The 24,846-nt window shown below is 40.2% G+C and overlaps 1 protein-coding gene across 2 annotated transcripts in view; it reads right to left on the reverse strand.

Moving 5' to 3' along the window:
* Positions 1 to 2,553: 2,553 nt before the first annotated feature.
* Positions 2,554 to 24,846, reverse strand: part of BAALC (BAALC binder of MAP3K1 and KLF4) — a 103,411-nt gene continuing 81,118 nt past the window's right edge. The window contains exon 3 of one of the 2 annotated variants that reach the window (XM_016186316.2): positions 2,554 to 2,620. In XM_016186316.2, coding sequence (XP_016041802.2) covers positions 2,603 to 2,620 — 18 coding nt within the window. In that variant the 3' untranslated portion in view covers positions 2,554 to 2,602. Of the gene's footprint in view, positions 2,621 to 23,190; positions 23,536 to 24,846 lie in introns of those variants that run through there. The other variant, XM_007518864.3, reaches the window with a different exon arrangement.

Below are 24,846 nucleotides of genomic sequence, written 5' to 3' on the forward strand. Positions count from 1 at the left end.
TCGACCTTCTCGTGGTGCATCCCGTGAGTACCCATTCATTGGGGAAACTGACGATCCTTCCTAGCCGACTGAATCCACATGGATCCCAGTCACTTTCAAAGCCAGCAACAAGCAGCTCCTGACAGCTTTCAACCTGTCACTGTTGACTGGCTACGGAAGAAGGGCAAACGCTAGAAGAAGAAGAAGTCACATTAGCAGGATAATTTATACTAGCTAATTCCTGTGTGATAATTTACACTTATATAGAACTTGTATTTATAACATAAAACCTTTCAAAGACCACAATGTTCTATGGAAAATTTGGACATGATCCTGTACATGGGAACGGAACAGGATGGAACAGGAACTGAAACCTCTAATAATTTAGTGACCTGTCTTTCTGGCTCATAAAACAGTAATGATTTCTTTCATTCCTAAAGTATCTAGGCATATTTTTGCACTCATAGATAATCTCTGCTGTTCCTTCTCCACTGCTCTCTGAAATGTACGCAAATTCCTGTTTCCCCCTTTACTATTTTTCAAACCTTGACTTTCAGTGTCATACTTTTCATAACTCAAAAACTAACCAAAGATAACTGGACATTCACAAAGTTTCTTCCCTCCTTCCTTCCTTTTTTTTTTTTTAATAGCAAGTGATTTTGTATAAAAATGTAGGTGCTTATAGAACTTCTAAGAAGGAATGGAGAGGTTGGTTCTAGACAAAATTCCTTAAGATGAGCTCTAGCTTAGCCCTACAGTGCTCTCCTGGTCAATGAGTTTGTATAAAAGAGGAGAAAAACTTATGGTGTAACTCAGAACTTTTGCTAGGAATTTGCCATCACTTAAGTGTATGACTGAAGGCAATTGCTTTATAATGTCCATGTTGTTCATGTAGTAACCCATCTTTCAAGTCGGTGCAAGGCTTAATAGTCCACAGACTTGCAACATTAAGTCATCTGAGAGGTTTTTAATGTGAAAATCTTGGGCTCCCACACTTTTCCATCATGATTTGAAGCTGGGGAAGGAGGTAGGGTTCATGCCAACAAGTACAGATACATACACACATCCCAGATAAGTTTAATGTAGCAAAGATGGCCTGCTATCTTGTTTTGCCCAGAAAGGATTCCCGGGACATGGGAGTCTCATTGCCAAGACTTGAAAAACTCTGGGCAGTTCAGGACAAACTGGTCACCTTGGATGCTGCTGAAGTTTGGTAAATAGATCTCAAGCCATGTTTAGCTGCTTTAGTTGAAACAGTAAAATGCTCATTTGTTACTACTTTTTACACACCACTGAAGGAAGAAGGTACCAAAATTCGAAGCTGAATATCTTTCCAAAGTGAGATATCTCAAACTGAGAAAAGCCTGCATTCTAGATGGATTTTCACACGTCAGTTATACACTTTCTCGCCTATTATCCACCTTCCATTCTGCCTAACAGCATAACTTCATTCTCACCTTTTAGAAAAAAACTTAGTCAAAGCAGAGGTTTTTTTTTTTTTTTTTTTTTTTTTTTTTTTTACCAAAGCACTTCTCAGCTTTGCTTTGTGATGGTGTGGGGGATTGAATCTGGGACTTCAGAGCCTCAGGCATGAGAGTATTTTTGCATAACCATTATGCTATCTACTCCTGCCCAACTTATGCTATCTACCCCTGCAGAACTTTCCTAGCAAAGTCAGGATTTCTTTCTTCTTAAAAATCACTTTATTGGGGGTTAATGGTTTAAAGTACAATTGTTGACACACTGGGGCTGGGTGGTGGTGCACCTGCTATAATGTGCAAGGGCCAGGGTTAGATTCCCCCTCCCTCCATCCCCACCATCAGAGGTAAAGCTTTGCAAGTGGTGAAGCAGTGCTGCAGATGTCTCTCTTTCTCTCTCCCTCTCTGTCCTCCCTAACCCTCTCAATTCCTAGCAGTCTCTATGCAATAACTAAAGATATAAAAAAAATTCAGTTGTTGACACATGGATATAATTCCTCACTCCCCTTGATAAATGTCTGCAAAATAATCTCACTCCCAATTTAGGTCCCTTTCCACCATCATGCACCAGAACCCTGAATCCCCTCCCCTCACTTCTTCCCTTCTCCTTTCCCAGAGACCTTTGCTTTGGTGCAATACACCACACTCAGTCCAAGACAAACTAGAATTTCTTCCCTAGTTTAACTAGGACTGTCAGCACCTAGCCTCTTGAGTGGTGTTTGCAGAGTCACTGTGTTGGAGAGGGGAAGGCACCTGCCCCTGTTGGCCTCTATGGAAATGTACAGTATCCCCACAGGGGATTTCTGGGACATCTGGATTTCCATCTGGTCTCTGGTAATTGGTCTAGAAAGGTCACCTTGCTTCTCTCTCATCTCAGTCTCAGATCATAATAAGGCCTACTGGCCTCTCCTTGGCTAGTTTTGAGCCTCTCTTAATGGAGTAGGAAGGACTTGTGGACATGCTCTTCCACATTAGGCTAGGACAGATTCCTTCAGTTACCTCAAGCTCTGATGCCTAACCTGTCTGGCTGCTTTGGGATCAGTCTCCTAGGCCTTTCGTAATATGTTCAGAGTGGGCCTCTTCCAATACTTCTTACCTCATTGTGGGGCACTGAAGATCATCAAGTTCCTCTGAAATGATTCCCTTTACTTCAGATATGCAGACTGTTTAAAAAAAAAAAAGAGCAGTGAAGACTCCAGAGGGGGAGAAAGAACTTTTGTGCCAGTCTATCCCCACCTTTTTTTTTTTTTAGTGCATTTGAGATTCTTTTTTTAAAAAATTAATTAATTAATTAATTAATTTAAGAAAGGATTAATTAACAAAAACATAGGGTAGGAGGGGTACAATTCCATACAATTCCCACCACCCAATCTCCATTTCCCACCCCCTCCCCTGATAGCTTTCCCATTCTCTAGCCCTCTGGGAGCATGGACCCAGGGTCCTTGAGGGTTGCAGAAGGTAGAAGGTCTGGCTTCTGTAATTGCTTCCCCGCTGAACATGGGCGTTGACTGGTCGGTCCATACTCCCAGTCTGCCTCTCTCTTTCCCTAGTAGGGTGGGTCTCTGGGGAAGTGGAGCTCCAGGACACATTGGTGGGGTCTTCAGTCTAGGGAAGCCTGATGACATCTGGAACCTGGTGACTGAAAAGAGAGTTAACATACGAAGCCAAACAAATTGTTGAGCAGTCATGGACCCAAAGCTTGGAATAGTGGAGAGGAAGTGTTAGGGGGGTACTCACTGCAAACTCTAGTGCACTTCTGCTTTCAGGCATATATTTTGCAGTAGTTTATGGATACATGTGAACATATGCTCTCTCTCACAGAAACTGGTGTATATCTAGGTTTTGGGACTTTGTTAGAAAGTGAACCACCTGAGATGAAATTAGAGTATACTATGAAAGTAAAAGTCTCACCCGAGTAATGAAGTTGAAGGGTGTCATTCCACACGTGAAGTCTCTGGACACAGTCTGAAGTGAAGCATGTTGAGGTGGCAATCGTTGTTTTGCTTAGGTTGTGATCGGCAGATGCAATATTATTTGATATGGATTGGGAGAGGCATATGGGAAAGTGGGCCCTATCCAAGGGCTTCAGGACTGGGGGAAGTAGAGGCTCTATAGTGGAGATGTGAGGTTCCTGCTGTCTTAGGGTTCAAAAAGACAATCGATAGTTAATGTTATCATCACATTGTTTGGTAATTGGGTTAACTTTGAAAAGTCCTTTTGTTAGGGTTTGCTGTACAGTACCCAGTATCTTGTATATAGCTGTGCTATTGGTTGCTTCTGATCTACTTGGTCTAGGCTTTTGAGAGAGTCTGCATATCAATTACACAGCCTGTGTACTCCTATGTTCATAGCAGCACAATTCATAATAGCTAAAACCTGGAAGCAACCCAGGTGCCCAACAACAGATGAGTGGCTGAGAAAGCTGTGGTGTATATACACAATGGAATGCTATGCAGTTATCAAGAACAATGAACCCACCTTCTCTGACCCATCTTGGACAGAGCTAGAAGGAATTATGTTAAGTGAGCTAAGTCAGAAAGATAAAGATGAGTATGGGATGATCCCACTCATCAACAGAAGTTGAGTAAGAAGATCTGAAAGGGAAACTAAAAGCAGGACCTGACCAAATTGTAAGTAGGGCACCAAAGTAAAAAGCCTGTGGTGAGGAGTAGACATGCAGCTTCCTGGGCCAGTGGGGGTGGGGGAGGGATGGGTCACAGTCTTTTGGTGGTGGGAATGGTGTTTATGTACACTCCTAGTAAAATGTAGTCATATAAACCACTAGTTAATTAATACGAGAGGGGGAAAATTAATTGTATGTCTCGAAGTTTTTCAAAACACAAACTGAATCTTTTCAATATCCCCACCTTTTTATTTTATCCAGAGTCAGAACCTCCTATGTGTATGATTTCACTGCTCCCAGGCTGACTTTCATTTAGATAGAGATAGAGATGGAGACAGAGATAAGAAAGACTACAGCACTGGAGCTTCCGTAGTGCCTGGGTTCTCATTCCCATGTGGTGCCAGTAAAAGGGAAGAGAAAGGACTCCCCCCCCCCCAACAACAACAACATATCTACAATGATAGACCTTATCAAAGCTAGCAATTACAATTGATACAGTTGCAGCTATAGGTGGGTGCTCCGGCTCATGGCTGGGGTGAGAAGGAGTGTGGGTTTGTAGGCAAACACAGAAATTTTCCACTCCAGGTAACACAACTCCTTGCTATTTTGCGTCTACCTGCAATAGCAAGAGGGTGGCAAAAGAAAATAGCTTGCTACATTTTAATTCTTGACTCAGGGGCTAGAGCCTTCACAACTTCAGGCAAGGACACACCAGTCTCTTGCCTAAACTTAATGATAATTTGTGGCAGCTGGTGGAGGTGAACAGCGAGACTGCTTAATGGTGGTTTCTCCTGCTTATATGAACACAGCTAAAACCCAGCAGCAATCTCTTGAGGTATGATTACAGATAAAAATCATACAGAGTAACTATATACAGGCAATACACACACACACACACCAGAAGATAAAAAAAAAAAAACCCTCAAGCTCAGCCCTCTGCCCCTATGCAGCTTAACATATAAACAGAGGCTAGAGATCACAATAGCGCCACCTGCTGTCCTGAAATAACCAGCACAATAAATGTGTAATCAGAGAAATAGGAATAAACAATTATGATGACACATCAGACAGAAATGAAACAGAGAAACTTCAAGAAATTACAGATACAAGGAGACTATCAGAGACAGAGTACAGAAAGCTCATTATGAGAACTCTCCAAGAATCTAAGCATAGTATAGAGAAACATATCCTAGAATTGAAAGAGCACTTTACTATGTATTAAGACACACAAAAGGGGAACTCACAATAGAGTTTGCTAAAAAACTACAAAGCTTGAAATAAAAACTTCAAAATTCACAAAGCAGTTAGAAAGAAAAAATTCAAACAGAACTGTAGGGAGTGAAAAATACTCTGAGTGCAATTCAAGCTCAGTTATAAAGCTTAGGAAGCAGACTCACACATGCAGAAGAAAGAATTTTCAATCTAGAAGATATAGCTAGTTCACTATTTCAATTTAAAGATGAGGGAGAGGAACAGTTTAGAAAGAAATGAACCAGTTCTCTGTGAAACTGCAGACTCCATCAAAAGGTTGAGTGTAAGAGTAATAAAAATATCTGAGGATGAAGACTGGGTCAAAGGACCAGAGATAATTTTCAGAGAAATTTTAGCTGAAAATTTCCCTCACCTAGGCAGTCCTCAAAATATACTTATTCAAGAGACAGATCACTCACCCAGGTTTGTAAGTTCAAAATGACCAACATCAAGGCATATTATTGCAGAACTATGAAAAAAATCAAAGACAAGCAAAACATTTTCAGGCTGCTAGGGAAAGAAAAAGTTACATACGAAGGCAGAGTTACCAGGCTTTTACTGGATTTCTCTTCACAAACCCTAGAAGCAAGAGGAGAGTGGAATGATATATTCAAAGTACTAGAGAGGGAATTCCAGCCACAAATTTTGTTTTGTTTTTAATTTAAAATTTAAAAATATTTTTATATTACAGAATTACATGTCAACAGGGGTTTGAATCCACACCATTCCCACCACCAGAGTTCTGAATCTTCACTCTCCCCATTGCAATCCACCACACTTCCCCTAAAGTTGTAGACATGGGCCAACCATCTTCTCTACAACTATCTGTCTACATTTATACATAGTTGCCCCTTCTTTTTCTGATTCAACCCTCTCTTCTCCTCTAAACCACTCATGACATCATAACTATATCTATATGTCCCTCTAAGCCCCTCATAGCATCATAGCTACCTCCATATGTCACTCTCCTTTTCCTTCTCTCTCTGGGTGCTGATGGAGCTCTTATCTTCATCCTATCACTGCTCCCCCACTGGGAGTATGGATCAAGGTTGTTTATAGGGAGCAGAAGGTAGGATTTCTGGCTTATGCAGCTGCTTCTCTGCTGAGCATGGGTGTTGACAGGTCAATCTGTATCCCAAGCCTCTTTCTATCTTTTCCTAAAGCCACGAATTTTGTATCCTGCAAAATTATCCTTTGAATATGAGGGAGAAATAAAAGTTTTCTCAAATATTCAAAAATTTGCCACAATCAACCCCACCTTACAAGAAATACTGAATGGAGTCCTACAGAACAGGAGGAAGCAGAGGAACACACATTCTCAGCGAGGTGAACAGCAATAGACTAGAAATAAGAACCCAAATAAAATAGGAAAGAACAACAATCAAATAGGGGAGGGAATTAAAAGACAAAGCAGTTCTATCAAATGTTTTTTAATCAAGATCAACTTAGAAAAGATTTTCTAGATACATAATGCTAGTTACTACACTTATGGTAACCACAAAACAGGGAACAGAAATTTATAGAAAGTACAAGAAAAACCAGCAAGGAATTCACCACAGAAAATCATCTATACAAAAGAACAGATAGAAACAAATGGATTATTTATCAATAATCACCTTAAATGTGAATGGTCTAACTTTATCTGTCAAAAGATTCAGAATAGCTAAATGGATCAAAGAACAGTACCCAACTACTATATGTCTTCAGGAAACACGCATCCAAAGAAAGGACAAATGTAAACTGAATATAAGAGACTGGAGCAAGATATTTCAAAATAATAACTCACAAAAAAGGGCAGGGAAAGCTGTTCTGTTCTCTGATAAAATAGACTATCAGGTAAATAAATGAATCAGAAAAAGAGAGGGACACTACATAATGGTTAAAGTTTTAATCCAAGAAGAGGATTTAACAATCATAAATATATATGCCTCAAGCTCAGGTGCACCCAAATATATAAAACAAATATTTACTGAACTTAAGGGAGACTGACAGAAAGACAATAATAGTAGGATATTTTAAGATGCTACACATGGCATGAGACAAAACATCTGGACAACAAATCAGTAGAGAAATAGTGATCTTAAATGAAACCATAGATGAAATGGGATATATATATATATATATATAGATAGATAGATATATAGATATATATGTATATATATATCTATATATAGATAGATATATAGATATATATATGTATATTTTCATCCCAAAATAAATGAATGCACATTCTTCTCAAGTGTACATGGAAAATTCACAAGGATCGACACTATTCTGGGTCACAAAGATAGCCTAAACAAATATGTAAATATTAAAATTATAAAATACCTCTTCTCAGATCATGAAGGCATGAAATTAGAAATCATCCAAAAAAGGAAAAGTAGTTGCCCCAAATCCTTGAGTCTAAACAATATACTTATGAAAAAATACATGGGTCATTGAAGAGATTAAAAAAAAGAAATTTAAAATGAGCTAGACACCAATATCAATGAAGAAACCAGCTACCAGACCCTATGGGATGCAGCAAAAGCAGTCCCAAGAGGGAAACAGTAGTAGTTAAAACAGTGTGGTATTGGAACAAAAATAGCCATATGGACCAATAGAATAGGATAGAGAGTACAGAACTTAATCCACATATGTATAGGCACCTCATATATGACAAAGGGGCCAAATCTGCCCAATGGTAAAAAGAAGATCTCTTTAACAAGTGGTGTTGGCAGAATTATTCAGCCATATGTAGAAAAATAAAACTAGACCACTAATTAACACTATACATTAAAAGTAACTCAAAATGGATCAAAGATTTGGATATTAGACCTGAAAGTATAAAATACATAGAAGAACACATTTGTGAAACATTTCATGACATTAATACTAAAGATGTATTTGGAGACTTCAACCATGGGCAAGAGAAACAAAACCAAGATTGAACAAGTGGGACTATATAAAATTAAAAAGCTTCTATACATCAAAAGAAAACTCCATAATGATAAACAGGAAATCTAGCAACTGGTAGGACATACTTGCACACCATACTTCAGACATGGCGATTGATATCAAATATCTATAGACAATTTCACTTTGAATTTTCATTTCTTTACATGGGTTATTTTTATACCATCTCCAACAAACCCCTGTACATGAGATTTTGGATTTTTTCAACACCATTTGTTGAAGGGACTCATTTTCCCCATTTAGTAGTTTGGACACCTTTATCAAAGATTAGATGTCCCTAAGAACCAACATTTACTTTCGTTGATCTTTTCTATGGTTTTCTTATTTTCAGTGTTATTTATTTTTTATTTTATTTTTTTTTCTTACGCCGGTTCTTGCATTTTGCACCACATACACTTAACCTGCTGTGCTACCACCCGACTCCATAATCTTATATATTTTAAAGTATGTCATATCAGATATGAGAATAGCTGTTCCTGCCCTTTCGTGTGGGCCATTGCCTTGTATGATAGTTTTCCATCCTTTCACTTTGAGTCTGTGTTTGTCTTGTTGAGTTAGGTGAGTTTCCTGTAGACAGACAGTATATTGTTGGGTTGTGTTTTCTGATCTATCTTCCTGCTCTGTGTCTTTTAATAGGTGAATTCTCTCAGTACTTTTCAAATTACTGATCACTCTTGCCTAGATTGACTTGTGTCTAAGTAAGGTACTTAAAGGGTTCACAGTTGTGGAAATTAACAGTTGTTTCAGTATTATTTCAATCTCTGAGTTGGAGCACAGTGGCTGTTAAAGCATCCTTTGTTCCTTTTCTTCCATGTAGGCTCTGGAGCCTCACAGCTATTAAACTATAAATAGGCTTCTTAGCTTAATCACTCACTCCTAACCAGGAGATAAAGCAGGGTGGTGGGAGAGATAGCACAGTAGTTATGCAAAGAGACTCTCACACCCCCAGGATCCAAAGCTCTAGGCTCAATCAGCTTCTCTGCCAAGTCAGGCAGCACTGCTGGGCCCTGTGAGTTTCTTTTTTCTTTCTTTTTTTTTTTTATTTAGGAAAGGATTAATTAACAAAACCATAGGGTAGGAGGGGTACAACTCCACACAATTCCCACCGCCCAATCTCCATATCCCACCCCCTCCCCCAATAGCTTTCCCATTCTCTATCCCCCTGGGAGCATGGACCCAGGGTCATTGTGGGTTGCAGAAGGTAGAAGGTCTGGCTTCTGTAATTGCTTCCCCGCTGAACATGGGCGTTGACTGGTCGGTCCATACTCCCAGTCTGCCTCTCTCTTTCCCTAGTAGGGTGGGTCTCTGGGGAAGCTGAGCTCCAGGACATATTGGTGGGGTCTTCAATCCAGGGAAGTCTGGCCGGCATCCTGATGACACCTGGAAACTGGTGACTGAAAAGAGAGTATTACACCAAAGTAAAAGACTCTGGGGTGGGTGGGTGGGTGGGGAGAATACAGGTCCATGAAAAATGATGAATGAAATAGTGGGGGTTGTATTGTTAAATGGGAATCTGGGGAATGTTATTCATGTAAAAAAAAAAAAAAAGAAGTAGAAACGCAAAGCAGAAATTGACTGAGTTTGGAGTATGGCACCAAAGTAAGAAAGCAGAAGTACACTAGAGTTTGCAGTGAGTACCTCCCTAATACTTCCTCTCCACTTTTCCAAGCTTTGGGTCCATGATTGCTCAACAATTTGTTTGGCTTTGTATGTTAACTCTCTTTTCAGTGTTATTTATTTCTGCCCTAACTAGTTACTTCTGTCCTTCTGGTTGTTTTAGGTTCCTTTGTTCTTCTTCTTCTAGGTCTTTAAGATGTGCAATCAGGTTGCTTATTTGTGCTTTTTTCTTGTTTCCTAATGTGTTGGTATCTTCTAATTCTGCTTTTAAAAACCCCTTCTGTTTCATTTGGTTTAAATACCCCCTGCTTAACACTGCATTCTATTTACATAACCACTGTATTCTATTTACATAACCACTGCCGTCTATTTACATAAATCACTTTTACATTTACATAAAGCACCACCTTCCCTCCAGGGCATTGGTGGTTTAGTAGTAGAATTCTCACCTGCTCCCCCCCCCTCCTTGTCACACCCTGATCCTCTCCTTGTCACACCCTGATTTTCACCAGTCACTTTTCTCTCCACCCTCTCTGCATCACATCCGGTTCACTCCCTACTTGGGAAGTATATATAAAGACAACATTGTTCGTTTTAGTTAGTTGTTAGTTTATCTTAGCTTGGTATAGATTGTGTTGTGTCCTGCATGAATAAAGAGGTACTGTGTACAGCTCAACCATGAGTCCCTGGTCGTCTGTCTCCCATCAGTAAAGCTCAGCCCGACACTAATGTGTGCTTGTATGGCTATGAACTTCCCTCTCAGTACTGCCTTAGCTGTGTCCCAAATATTTTGATACCGCCTGTCTTCATTTTCATTGAACTCTTGAAACATGTTGATTTTTTCCTTTATTTCCTCTTTGACCCAGTAGTTGTTAAGTAGTGTACCATTGAGTTTGCACATTTTGGGACTTTCAATAATTTTTTGTTGATTAGTTCCACTGTAGTCTGAGAAGATGCTTGGGATGATTTTAATGCTCTTGAATTTGCTGATGCTGTCTTTGTGGCCTAACATATGGTCTATCTTTTAAAATGACCCATGTGTACTTGAGAAGAATGTGTATTCCAGTTTCTTGGGGTGAATGATTCTGAAAATGTCCAATAGTTCTAGTTTATCTATCTCCTCATTTAGCTCCCTCATTTCTTTATTGATTTTTCTGCCTGGATGATGTGTCAAGTTGAGAGAATGGGGTGTTGAAGTCCCATACTAGTACTGCGTTATTTTTAATATGTTGCTGTAACTCCCAAGTAGAAACTGAACTGGAATTGGCATGTTGCACCAAAGTAAAAAACTCTGGGGTGGGTGGGTGGGGAGAATACTGGTCCATAAAGGATAACAGAGGACACTAGTGGGGGTTGTACTGTTATATGAAAAACTGGGAAATGTTATGCCTGTACTAACTATTGTATTTACTGTCAAATGTAAAACATTAATTCCCCAATAAATTATATATATATAATTATAAATATATATATTGCTGTAACTCTTTCAATAGATTTTTGATGTATTTAGATGGATTCTCATTAGGTACATAGATGTTGATAATTGTTAAGTCCTCCTGATTGACTGATTCTCTGATCAGTAAACAATGTCCATCCCTATCTTTTTAAATTTTGTTTATTTTAAAGTCTATCATGTCAGATATGAGAATAGCTATATATGCCATTTATTGTGGGCTTGTATAGTAGTTTTCCATACTTTCCTTTGAGTCTGTGTTTGTCTTGTTGAGTTAGGTGGGTTTCCTTTAGACAGCATATTATTGGGTTGTATTTTCTGATTTATCTTCTTACCCTGTGCCTTTTAATCGGTAACTTCAATCCATTGATATTTATTGATATCACGTATGAAGAAATTTTAATGGCGTCATTGTAGATTTTTAGAGTGTTTTGGCATATTTATGGTGGTTTTTAGAGTGTATGGCATATTTATGGTGGTTTACTATTTATTTATTTATTTATTTTTTATCAGAACACTGCTCAGCTCTGGCTTATGGTAGTGCAGGGGATTGAACCTGGGACTTTGGAGCCTCACTCATGAGAGTCTCTTTGCATATAACCATTATGCTATCTACCCCTACCTTGGTGTTTTTTTATGACTGTTTATAGGAGAACTTTCAGAACTTTTTTCAGAGCAGGCTTGGTGATAGTTGATTCTTTCAGCTGTTGCTTGTCTGAGAACAGTTTTTGTGCCTCCATCTAGTCTGAATGATAGTCTAGCAGGATACAGTAATCTTGGTTGAAAGCCTTTCTGATTGATCACTGGATAGATATCTTGCCATTCTCTTCTGGCCTGTAGTGTTTGTGTGGAGAAGTATGCTGCTAATCTTATGGGTTTTCCTCTGTAAGTGACTCTTTATTTTTGTCTTGCAACCTTCAGGATCCTTTGTTTACTGTTATTCCTTTCCACTCTAAATACGATGTATCTTGGTGTCTTTAAGTCTGAGTTAATTCTGTTTGGGACCCCCTGGGCTTCTTGAATCTTTATGTCTTTGATATTGTCTAGACTAGAGAAGTTCTCAGCTATTATGTCATGAAGAGTGCTTTCTTTCCCTCCCTCTCTTTCTTCCTTTGGTAAGCCAACAATGCATATATAATTTCTTTTGAAGTCACCCCATAGGTCTCTGTTGTTGTTTTCAGTATCTCTTAATCGCTTTTTGAGATCTTTTTGAGATCTCTTACTTCTTCTTTAGTTGTCTCTAATTCGTCCTTGATCTTACAAATTCTGTCTTCAGCCTCATTTATTCTATTCTCTCTCCCCTCTCCTGTTTTTTGTAGTTCATCTATTTTGTTACACTGTTCTGATACTGTTTTAGCTTGTTCAGCTAGTTGTGTTCTTAACTCAGCTATTTCAGCTTTCAGCTCTCTAATGACCTTGAGATAATTAGTGTTTTCTTCTAGAGTCTCATTTGTTGTTTCTGCATTTCTGATGACAATTCTTTCAAATTCTTTACTCACTCCTGTGACTATTTCCTTAACAACTCTTTGGAAGTTAACCTCACTATTTTGTGGTTCAACCTTTGGGGGGCTTTTAGCTGGACTCTTGTCCTGGTTCATTTCTCCAATATTTCTTGTTGGTTTAAGCATTGTATGTAGTATGTTATGAGGCCCCTCTCTCAGTACTTTTCAAATTACAGATCACTCTTGCCTGGATTGACTTGTGTCTAAGTACGGTACTTAAAGGGCTAACAGTTGTGGAAATTGACATTGTTTCAATATTATTTTAATCTCTGAGTTTGAGCACAGTGGCTTTAAAAAACCTCTTTTTTTTTTCTTCTCTGTAGGCTATGGGAGCCTGAGGGCTTTTAAACTACAGATAGGCTTCTTAGCTTAATCCCTCACTCCTGACCAAGAGATAAAGCAGGGTGGGGGAGAGCTAGCACAGTGATTATGCAAAGAGACTCTCACACCCCAAGGATCCAAAGCTCCAGGCTCAATTTAGCTTCTCTGCGACTCTAGGCAGCACTTCTGGGCCCTGTTATTTTCTAAACAAGTCCTGTTTATATTCTGTATGTTCTGAGGCAATTATTTATCATGTTTTCATCAGGAGAACAATGTGGAAAGGCTCCCATTATACAATGCCACTGCTAGGCTACTGAGGTGTAGCTGTTCTCCTGAGTTTCCTGGTCAGTTCTCTGTTCCCAGATGTTAGCATAGGGCCTCCCCTCTGATGCTCCAGCCTCTGAGGGTGGTAGCAATGGAGACTCACAGTTGCATTTGGTGAGTCTTAGGGGAGTCCTCTCCTCCCTTCAGCCATATTTTTGTTGGTAAAACAGACTGGAGGTGGTGCCTCAACTGCTGGACTGCTGGACTGTTACCAGCTGCTGAGTCTCTCCTTAGGCCCCTCCCTGTCCATGAGCCACACGTGTTTGCACTCAGTGGTCATTTGTTGGGTTGCTGATGTCATTCTAGTCTTGCCTTGTTGCAGTCCCAGATGATCTCCTGTGGTGTTCCTAGTTGACCTGGGAGAGGAGGGCACCCATACTTCTTGATATTTCTTCTCTCTAACTAATTACTGCTATATCACATCTGTTGACCACAACCAAATCACTTCTAGTGCTGCAATCCCACATTATGCCGCTAATGAATTCTTACTGTGGGATGTAACCAGAGATACAACTCTTCAAACCTTGTGAGATTTTCCCTAACACATGGGACTGCCTACATCCATGTTAGACAACACATCATTTAACTAAGTAACAGATACTAGATATAGGCTAGGATTTAGGGTACTGAGTACAAGGGGCAATTATATAATTCAAAGTAATAGCACTCAGTAGTCTTCCCTGATTAGTCTTAGACCTAATAAACCTGGAATCCTAGTTGAAGTGTCTAAAGAAGGCATCATAAATTCTCTAATCAACTAGACTTAGACCAAATTAGCTTGGAAATCTAGCAGAAAGGCCCAAAGAAGAAAGATCCCCCCCCCCCATGATTCTGAAGATAGATTCAGTCATGGGTCTTTGAAATTTCATGTGGTCTATTTCAATCTAAATGCAAAGGATGTGGAAAAAATCTAGTGCTCAAGTGACTTAAATATGTTTTGGATATTTCTATTCATAGACTACAGTTATTTTTCTAATTAAAATTCTCAGTTGTCATGCAGAAAGTTATGCTTTTCTTGATCACCATTTTTATTGAAAATGCTTATTATTGTAGAATATTACCATTTTCTGTTTTAATCGAATTATAGGAAAAATTAATTTTATATGTTGAAAAAAAAGAAGACTGATCCCCCAAACTAATTTTGATTCGATTCAACAAGTGAAACTCAATGCTTGAACATCTGGAAGAAAGCCTAAGGCCATAAGATAAAGAGAGGACTACAAAAGTTGGGTAAAGACAGGAAACTGGCTCACTTAATAATGGCCCTTTGGGTGAACATCACATCACCTCATCATCTGGGGTTTCACCTTGGATTTGCACACAAACATGATGGGCCTAACTCTCCAGTGGATCCCTCTCTGCACCATCACTGGTCATTTCTATAAAGAATGTCATCATAAGCCCTCTGTGGGACTTCCCAGGACTTTTTTTTTCCCCAACATAAAGCAGTGATGATAAGGACTGCTCCATTCTCCTGCCCTGCCACTTGAGGAAAACTGGTCCTAAAATGATTGCAGCATACAATGTTTCCAGCTGTGACCATGAGTTGTGAACTCAGACCAGTAGGGAATTAGAGGTTACAGGCACTCTGGTGATATGTATATCCTGGGTTGGGTGGATGTAGGTAGTTAATTTTATCCATAGATTTTTTTCAAGAATGGGTGCTACTCTCTGCCCTAGTCCAACTTTCTAGCCTTTTTCTCTATTCTGACACACCATTTTTCAGACAGTATCTCTTTCTCTCTTTCTTTTTAAAATATTTTTATTTATAAAAAAGAAACACTGACAAAAACCACAGGATAAGAGGGATGCAACTCCACACAATTCCCACCACCAGAACTCCATATCCCCTCCCCTCCCCTGATAGCTTTCCTATTCTTTATCCCTCTTGGAGTATGAACCTAGGGTCATTATGGGGTACAGAAGGTGGAAGGTATGGCTTCTGTAATTGTTTCCCCACTGAACATGGTTGTTGGCAGGTCGATCCATACTTCCATCTTGTCTGTCTCTTTCCCTAGTGGGGCAGGGTCTGGGGAAGCAGGGCTCCGGGACACATTGGTTTGGTCATCTGCCCAGAGGAGTCCAGTTGGCATCATAGTAGCATCTGGAACCTGGTGGCTAAAAGAAGAGTTAACATATAGAGCCAAACAAATTGTTGACTAATCATGAACCTGAAGGCTGGAATAATGCAGATGAAGATTTGGGGGTTTCCATTTTATACCTAGCTAGTAGGGCTATTTTAGTTATATTCCAAAGGGCCCATGACTATACTTTTTTTTTTTTCTAAGTTTGACATCTGGTATGCAGGTGGACCCAAATTATTGTCTGGGGAGATGATGTCATGGTCATACAGTATTTCTATCCAACTTCATGCTAGCTATCAAAATCAAGTAAAACTACCATAGATGTGGGCATTTAGAAACATGCCTAAAATGGACTTCCTAGCTTTCTCCCACCCTAAGACCCTTAATCTCATCTCTGTTCCTACCTTTTGGTTCTTATTCATTAATCATTTTGTCTCACTTTATGTCCTGCCACTTTCCAGACACCAAGCTGCAGATGTAGCTATGATTCCATCATGATTTCTCTGGGCAGACAACCTGGAACCCTGCCTCTCGAGAGCTCTAACACACTAGGGAAAGCTAGAAACAGGCTAAGAGTATGAATCAACCTGCCAGTGCCCATGTCCAGTGGAGAAGCAGTTACAGAATCCAGAACTCCTATCTTCTGCACCTCAAAACCAGTCTTGATCCATACTCCCAGTGGGGGAGAAGTGATAGGAGGAAGAAGATAAGAGGGCTCTGAATTCCAGCTCCATCAGCACCTGGGAGATAGGAGGAAAAGGGGAGGGAAACTTGGAGGTAGTAATGTTGTCATGAGTGGCTTGGAGGGGAAGAAAGGACTGGATCTGAAAAAAGGGGGGGCAATTATATACAAATGTAGAGAGATAGTTCAAGAGATCATGTCTGCCCATGCCTGTAACCTTAGGAGAACTGTGGTACCTTGCAGTGGGGAGATTGGGAATTCAAAATTCTGGTGGTGGGAACAGTATGGAATTATACCCGTGTTGACATGTAATTTTTTAAATCAATATTAAATCTCTAATAAAATTTAAAAAAAATAGAGAAGGGGAAGAAGAAGAAGAAAGAGTAGATGAAGGAGGAGGAAGAGGATGAGGACAAGGAGGAGGAGAAGAAGGATGGGAGGCAGGGCTAGAGTTTTGGGGATCCACATTTTTCTCTTCTTGATCTTTTCTCTTTTCCTTCTATCAGAGAAAGATGGGTTTTATTTCACTCTCCTAGCTTCTCCCTGATGAATTCAACCTTTGGTTTTGGTTTTAAAGTCTCCCCCTTCTCTCTCTCCCCTTGGTGTCTCTGGTCTTTTGGGATCAGTTCGGTATCTCTGGTATGTGGAATCAGACTTCAATACTGTTTATGTTACTTTGAGAGTGAGCATGACACCTGCCACTGTGTAACTCCAGTGGCATGTGCAGTGCTAGTGATTGAAGCCAGGACCACAGGCAGCAAGTGCTGTGCTCAAGCAGTTCAGCAATCTTCCCAGCTACCACAATTTCTTGTTGTGATTTAGTGAAGATGAACATGAACCCACTGTTTGCTGCCATAGAAAACCAAACTGTCCCATTAGCTTTTGCAAAAAGGGAGAAATACTCACTACTCTTTGAACCCACAGTTAGAGATCAGAAGGTCTAATTCTTTTTTATAAGCAAGACATGATTTTTAGTAAGCTTACTTAGAATTCAGTTTAGTTCAGTTATAGCCATAGAGCTCTGATTGGTTAAAGTGATTGAAATAGAACAAATATTTTTTACTTTCATAGGGAAAGCATATTGTCCACAGAGTCAAGTGAAAATCATTAATGTGTAGAATTTAATGTTAAATAGGTCATCACAAACAATGTTTTTATGTCAAAGTAAATTTTGATCTTATAATTTGAACCTTATGAGTTAAGAGAACACATTTAACCCTATGAAGTACCCTGAATATATTTTGCTAATGATATGTTGGAGAATCACAGCTATTTCCTGTAATGATATTTAATTCCTCCAAGGAATTTTTTTATTAGTGATTTAATAATTATTGGCAAGATTATGGGATAAGAGAGATACAATTCCCACCACCAGTGTGCCATCCCATCCCATCCACTGGAAGTTTCCCTATTATTTATTTATTTATTTATTTTTATTGATTTAATGATTGACAAGATTGTAAGATAACAGGGGTACAGTTCCACACATTTCCCACCACCAGAATTCCATATCCCATCTCCTCCATTGGAAGCTTTCCTACTCTTTACCCCTTTGGGAGTATGGACCCAGGATCATTATGGGGTACAGAAGGTGGGAGGTCTTGATTCTATAGTTGCTTCTCCACTGGAAGATTCCTATTTTTTTTTTTTTTATCCCTCTTGGAGTATGGACCAAAGATCTTGTATGGGTTGCAGAAGGTAAGAGTCTGGCTTCTATAATTGCTTCTATGCTGGACATGGATGTTGGCAGGTCGATCCATCTCCCAGCCTGTTTCTATATTTCCCTAGTGGGGCAGGGTTCTGGAAAGGTAAGGTTCTGGGACACATTGGTGAGGTCATCTGCCCAGGGATGTCAGGTTGGCATCATGGTAGCATCTTCAATTTGGTGGCTGAAAAGCATTAAGATATAAAGTAAAACAAGTTGTCTAATAATCAGGAACCTAAAGGTAAGAATACAGCAGATAAGATTTGGGGTCTTCATTGTTGGAAGAAGCTAGGATGTCTATTTCAGGTATATTCCAAGGAGCCCATGACTTCATTAATTTTTGCCTGAGCTCAACAGCTAACAAACAGGTGAGCTAAAAGTATTGTCTTAGAAGATGGTGTCAGAGTTGGAAATAGGATTAGAAAGATGGATCAGATTTTATTACAAAAAATAAAAAAGAAAGATAGATCAGGGCAGAGAGTAGCTCCCAAATATGGGAAAAGTATATAAAAACCATTAACTATAAATTTCATTGATCCATATCTAAGGTCCATATCTATTCATATTTAGCACAGGAGCCTATGTAACCTCTGCATTGCTGTCAGTCTGAGCTCACATTTCCATACACCTGAGAACATTCTAGGCTGAACTCATTTGAGGACCAGTCTTCGTTGAGTGACAGAATATGTTGATCCAGCCTCCCTTTGGAGAGTGGGACAGTTTCTTCCATTGTTGTTCTACTTGGAGGGCAAGGTCCTGTAGAGTCCCACAAGAGGGGTTATGATGTTGTTGCTGATGGAATTGACTAGTGATGGTGGAGAGAGAGATCTGTTAGAAGTCTAGGCCCATCATATCTATTTGGGGATAACAGGATTCACTGACTAGGGCCCCCAATAATTGGGTGGCCGGATAGTGACCAAAAGAGCCATCATTAAAGTGTGCTGGTCTCTTACCCTAATCCAGCTTTTGTAGTCCTTACTTTATCTGACAAGGTTAGATTGAGAGTAAGTATAATTTAAACTAATATCCTGTCCTTGAAGGAGAGCCAACTTTCATATGGATAAAGTAGGGCAGGGCAGCAAAACCAGGAGTTGAATCTTGGAGTCAGCAAGGAGGGGGCTGCAGCCATTAGATCTTCCTGTCTCCTCAACCAAGGCTCTTCAAACTTCCTCTTAGAACAAAATCTACTCTAAGTCTTCACCATTCTTCTTTTTCTTTTTCTTTTTTTCTTTCTTTTTTTTTTAGAGGGTAAGAGACATAAAGAGAAGGAGCAGCACCAGCACTTCACCACTGGTGTGGCTTCTGCTGTGTAGGTGCTCCCATGTGGTGACTGGGGTCTGGAGCCTAAGTCCTCATGCATGGTAAACTTTGAGTCACCTCCCAGCAGCAGTCTTTTTAATTAATTAGTGATTTAATAATGATTAACAAGACTGTAAGATAACAGGGGCACAGCTCCATACAGATCCCACCACCAGAGTTCCATGTCCTATCCCCCTCCATTGGAAATGTCCCTATTCTTTATCCCTCTGGGAGTATGGACCAGAATTCTTTATGGGGTGCAGAAGGTGGGAGTTCTGGATTCTCTGATTGCTTCTCTGATGGACATGGATGTTGGCAGTTCAATCCATAGCCCCAGCTTGTTTCTATCTTTCTCTAGAGGGATAGGGCTCTGGGGAAGTGAGGTTCTGGGACACATTAGTAAGTTCATCTACCTAGGGAAGTTAGGCTGATGCCATGGTAGTGTCTGCAACTTGGTGGCTGAAAGACAGATAGAAATCAGGACAAATTGTTTAAGAAACAGCAGCCCAAAGGTATAGGGGTCTCAGGGTGGGAAGATCTTTTATTATATTATCTCCAGGATTATATCTGGGGCTTGGTTCCTGCATGACAAATCCACCTTTCTTGGTGGCCATTTATTTTATTTAATTTTATTATTATTATTACTTTTTTAAAAAAAGAGAGGTAGAAATTGAGAAGACAGGAGGCTATAGAGGAGAGAGAAAGAGAGACACCTGCAGCACTGCTCCACCCCTGCATGTGGGGACTGTGGGCTTAATCCCAGGTCTTCGAGCATGGTAATGTGTGTTCAGCTGGGTGTATCACCACCCTTTCCCACTAGTCTTCTACTTACCTACTCCAAAGCCTTTTTTATTTTTAAGGATCCACAGGGTTCACTTGATATAAGGGGCCTTAGATTAAAAGACACATGGCATCTAAACAGCCTTATATACAAATTTAAGTCCCAGTAAAGATTGCCTATAACCATCTATGCATTTAATTTGATGAGTTTATTGGCACAAACTTTGCAATACAAAGTATTATGCTAGTAGAATTGTAGGAATCAGTTCCTGTATCATACACACATGAAAAATAAAAGTAGATAAATTTTCAGTAACATGACTTGATTTCTGATCACTGTCATGGTGAAATTCAGATTGTTCTAGAAAGGAGCCTGAGTATACATGCCCCTCATTTTCTCCCTCCCTTTCTCCCCACCAGCAGCATGAAACTGTTTCTATATAAAACAGAGACAGTGTCTCAAGTTGATAAATTCTAATCAGCGTGTGGCAATTAAGGGATGCAAAAGCAAGGTTGTAAAGAGAAATTAGGTACAGACCATGACTGTGGCTGACAGCACAGTGACAGGTGAGTAAGACAGAGCTTAGAACCTGTGTGGGGGCTAGGGAGTGAGCCCTTGAACTGCAGGATCATAGCCAGCCGTTGTCAGTTGAGGACTCCTGCTGAGAAATGCCACTGGGGACTTGAGTCACAGGTTTTGCTTTTACTTGATTATTATTTTTTAAAATTCTAGAACATGTAGTTCCCTAAGAGCCCTTTCTCAAAGAACAACATAATAGAAGGTTGGGGAAAGCTATAGTTGTATGTGTGGGAAAAGCTTTATATCGTGATCAGGGAAATACCCGGATCTGGAGTTTAAGATAGAAATCTGCCTGGAATATAAAAGTGGGGTTCTACTGCAGAGACATCTACAGTGTGCACTTACCCTTGAGTCTAAGTCAGTCTCAGATGTTAGGTTCAGTGAGATACCAGTGAGGCTGGTCAGAGCCAAGACCTCTCAGTGTTTGCAAGGGGACTTGACAGGGGTTGGTATTTAAAATATACAGTTGATGGAAGGAAGGAATGGAGAGAAGGAGGGAGCAAGGGAGAACAGATGGAAGGAGAGAAGGGAGAATGGGAAGGAGGAGTTGAAATGGAGTGGAGTGTGGTAAAAGAAGGAAGAGGAGAGGAAGGAAATTACATGTTCCTCTGTGTTTGAGCAAGAACAGAGTTAGTTGGCAGGTCAAGAGACCAATATCTAAATCTGAATCTACTCAGGTTAATTGTCTTGACTATTATATAAACACACACCGCCAGGCTGCCTACTTCTGCCAAACATGGAATTTATTGGTATCATTTAGTACAACTTTGTCCTGACTTTTCCAGTCTCGGGTATGCTAACAGTCCTTGAAAATCCAGGCTACATTACTTTGTAGGAAAAGGCTTAAAGATATTTAAGGAAATGTTATGAGCTTTTATTTCTATCAAAACTTTTTTTTTTTTTAACTACATGAGCTACCTGCTTTCTACCTTGACACAGATAACTCTTGTCCATCAAGTAGGTCCTGACTAAAGTGATGCATTTGTAGATACCAAATGACATAATTCTGGGGCTTTATACAGAAAAAACAAAGAGAAGCCCTAGGCACTGCTGACATAAGCTGTATTATCTCCCTCTGGCGAATGGTGTCCAGTCCTTTATTAATAATTGAAAATAATCTTATTCAAGAGAGAAAATAATTAAGAACACAAGCAAAGGGAACTGAAAAGTTCTAAAGAACGTGATGCTCATTCAGCTGAGCCTTGAGGGCCATCTTTTTTTAATATTATTTAATTTATTTATTCCCTTTTGTTGCTCTTGTTTTATTGTTGTAGTTATTGTTATTGATGTCACTGTTGTTGGATAGGACAGAAAGAAATGGAGAGAGGAGGGGAGACAGGGGGAGAGAAAGACAGACACCTGCAGACCTGCTTCACCGCCTGTGAAGCAAATCTTCTGCAGGTGGGGAGCCGGGGGCTTGAAGCAGGATCCTAATGCCGGTCTTTGTGCTTTGCGCTACGTGTGCTGAACCCACTGTACTACTGCCCGACTCCCAGAGGGCCATCTTCCCTACACTGATCACAGAAACATGGTCTAACATAGGGGCATTGGAGGTGAAAAATGGGTGCAACAGCTTCACAGAGACCTACCAGAGATGCAGGATGAGTATGGTGGAATTGGTTTTTGTAAAGTTGGGTCTGAATCTGTCTCCTATCAAGTAAGAAAAATAGGAATTCCCCTTTCTTGTGTCTTCTTGATTCATATGTTTGAGATTAGAGTTGGGTAAAAATCATCTGCTAAGAGAACATGCTCAGAGGGCCAGGTGGTAGTGCACCTGGTTAAGAGCACATAGTATGCACTAAGCACAAGCACCCGCTCAAACATCCGGGTACGAGCATCTGGCTCCCCACCTGCAGGGAGGATGCTTCATAAGTGGCAAAGTAGGTCTGCAGATGTCTATGTTTCTTTCTCTCTCTCTCTGTCTCCGTCTCCCCCTCCTTTCTCAATTTCTCCCTTTCCTATCCAATAAAAATAAAATAAAAGAAAGGAAAAATGGCCATCAGGAGCAGTGGATTCGTAGTGCCACCACTGAGCCCCAGCAACTGGAAGCCAAAAGAGAGAGAACATGGTCAGTGCTATGGTAATGGCATTAAAAAAAAAAAAAGACTTAGCTTTCCTGAAACTATGGTTGACAACCAACATGTGACTCAATCACCAAGAGAATCCAGAGCTGTTTTGCATCCTAAATTGGCCCTTGGCCTTCCTTGACTGCTTTCATGCCAGATCATATTGCAGGAATTTCAAAGACACAGATGCAGTTCATTACCAGCTGTGAGGACTGTGCCCAGACATTTACATGATAAGTAAGAGGCTAAGAATGTCCCAACCTCTCAGGCAGTCATGGGCACTAGTTGAGAAATCTCTTTCTGGGGGCCTGGTGGTGGCTTACCTGGTTGAGCACATATATTAAAGTGCTCAAGGACCCAGGTTCAGGCCCCCAGTCCCCACCTGCAGAGGGGAAGCTTCACAAGTAGTGAAGCAGTATTGCAGGTGTCTGTCTCTCTCCCTCTCCCTCTCTATTTATCTCTCCCTTCCTCTCAATTTCTGGCTGTCTCTATCCAATAAGTAAAAAGATAAAAAAAAAAAAAAAAGAAATATCTCTCTATGTGGCGCAATGGATATATTGCATTGGACTTCTCTCTAGTGACAAGAAACCTCTCAAGGTATTCAGCAGTTGTCAGGTTCAGCCAAGGCCACCTACTTCTTCAAGGTTCCTTGATGGATAGTATCCAGTATGCAAAAGGGCATAGAAGAAGAAGAAGTCTGTCTGCCCTTGTAGCTCAACAGTCTGCTAGTTGGCACAGTTCTTTGTGATTCTTTGACTTCTCTCCACCTGCCGGATGCTGTCAGTAACGTGAAGGCTGACTTCTTTTGCAGACATTCGCTTAGCATCTCTTTTAGCCTGTTAGAAAGTTTAATAGCATGAACTGAGTTACTGAGAAATATGTAAAGGTCTTCACATTTGCATCAGTTGCTTTAGATTATGTCACACTTGGCAAGCTATTCAAATGACCCACAAGGACACACACATCATATACTCCACAAATGTCCATTCAGAGCTTTCTCTGTTGAATCTCTAACATTATCTTGGCACAGAGACTAGCATAAGTCATGATTAGGAAACTCATGTTGAATGAATATGTCTATCAGTCAAGGTTCGCCAAAAAAGTACTAAGGAAGATTTCACAGCTGCTCTGGATAGTGTGGTTAATAGTTTAAGCTTTGGAATCAGACTGTTTTGGATTCAAATGCTGACTATATCATTTCATGGTGGGAATGTTTTTTCTAAAGTTTCTCTCCTTAGTTTTTTTATCTTTAAAAAGGAGGGGATGGACAACAATAGCATCTACTTCATAAGGTTATTTTAAGGATTCAATTAATGCCTATTAAGTATGTAAGTCTATTGATAAAAATGGCTATTTTCACATTAATTTTTATTATCTTTATTTATTTGATAGAGACAGTCAGGAATTAGAAGGGAAATACAGAGAAGGAGAGAGGCAGACACCTGAAGCCCTGCTTTACCACCCATGAAGCTTTCCTCCCATAGGTGGGGACCAGGGGCTTGAACCTGTGTCCTTGTGCACTGTAACATGTGCAATCAACCAGGTGCGCCACCACCTGGCCCCCTTTCTCATTTATTTTCCAAAATGTCCTCATACAGTAAATAGTACTGGGGACAAATGCTAGAAAATACTTAGCATAACCAATAAAATGTAAGATAAAACTCATAGTCCAGCATTCATGTTAAATCCTAGAAAATTTTGGAAACCATAGGTTCTTTAACTTTCTCTATATGTTCAGTACCCCCATCCATCCACTTAGAGAAAACATTTTTCACTGGTAGCAGACAATTTTTGGCCCATGCCATTCAATAATCATATGCTTGGATTTGATGTGACTTGGGCCCGTGCATTTTATCCATCAAGGATGGACAGGCAAGTGCCACTCAGCCTTCTCTCCAGGAAGGACCCACTGCCCATCCATAGGGAGTGCAGTCAGCAGATAACCCTGAGTTGTCCAGGAGTGTGCTCAGCTGCAGAGTCACTCCAGGTCTGTCCCTTTCTTGGAGGGGCCCAGTGAAGATAGATACAGGATAGAAAGGCCTGACCGTTTTGCTCTAGAGCAGGCAACCCTCACAAGCTGTTTGGAGTGCAGTCAGCCAAGCCCAGGATGAGGACTGCACTGTGATCCCACTCTGCCCCTCTGCTCA

Source organism: Erinaceus europaeus, chromosome 1 (genome assembly GCF_950295315.1).
Source record: "Erinaceus europaeus chromosome 1, mEriEur2.1, whole genome shotgun sequence".
Classification (NCBI taxonomy): domain Eukaryota; kingdom Metazoa; phylum Chordata; class Mammalia; order Eulipotyphla; family Erinaceidae; genus Erinaceus; species Erinaceus europaeus.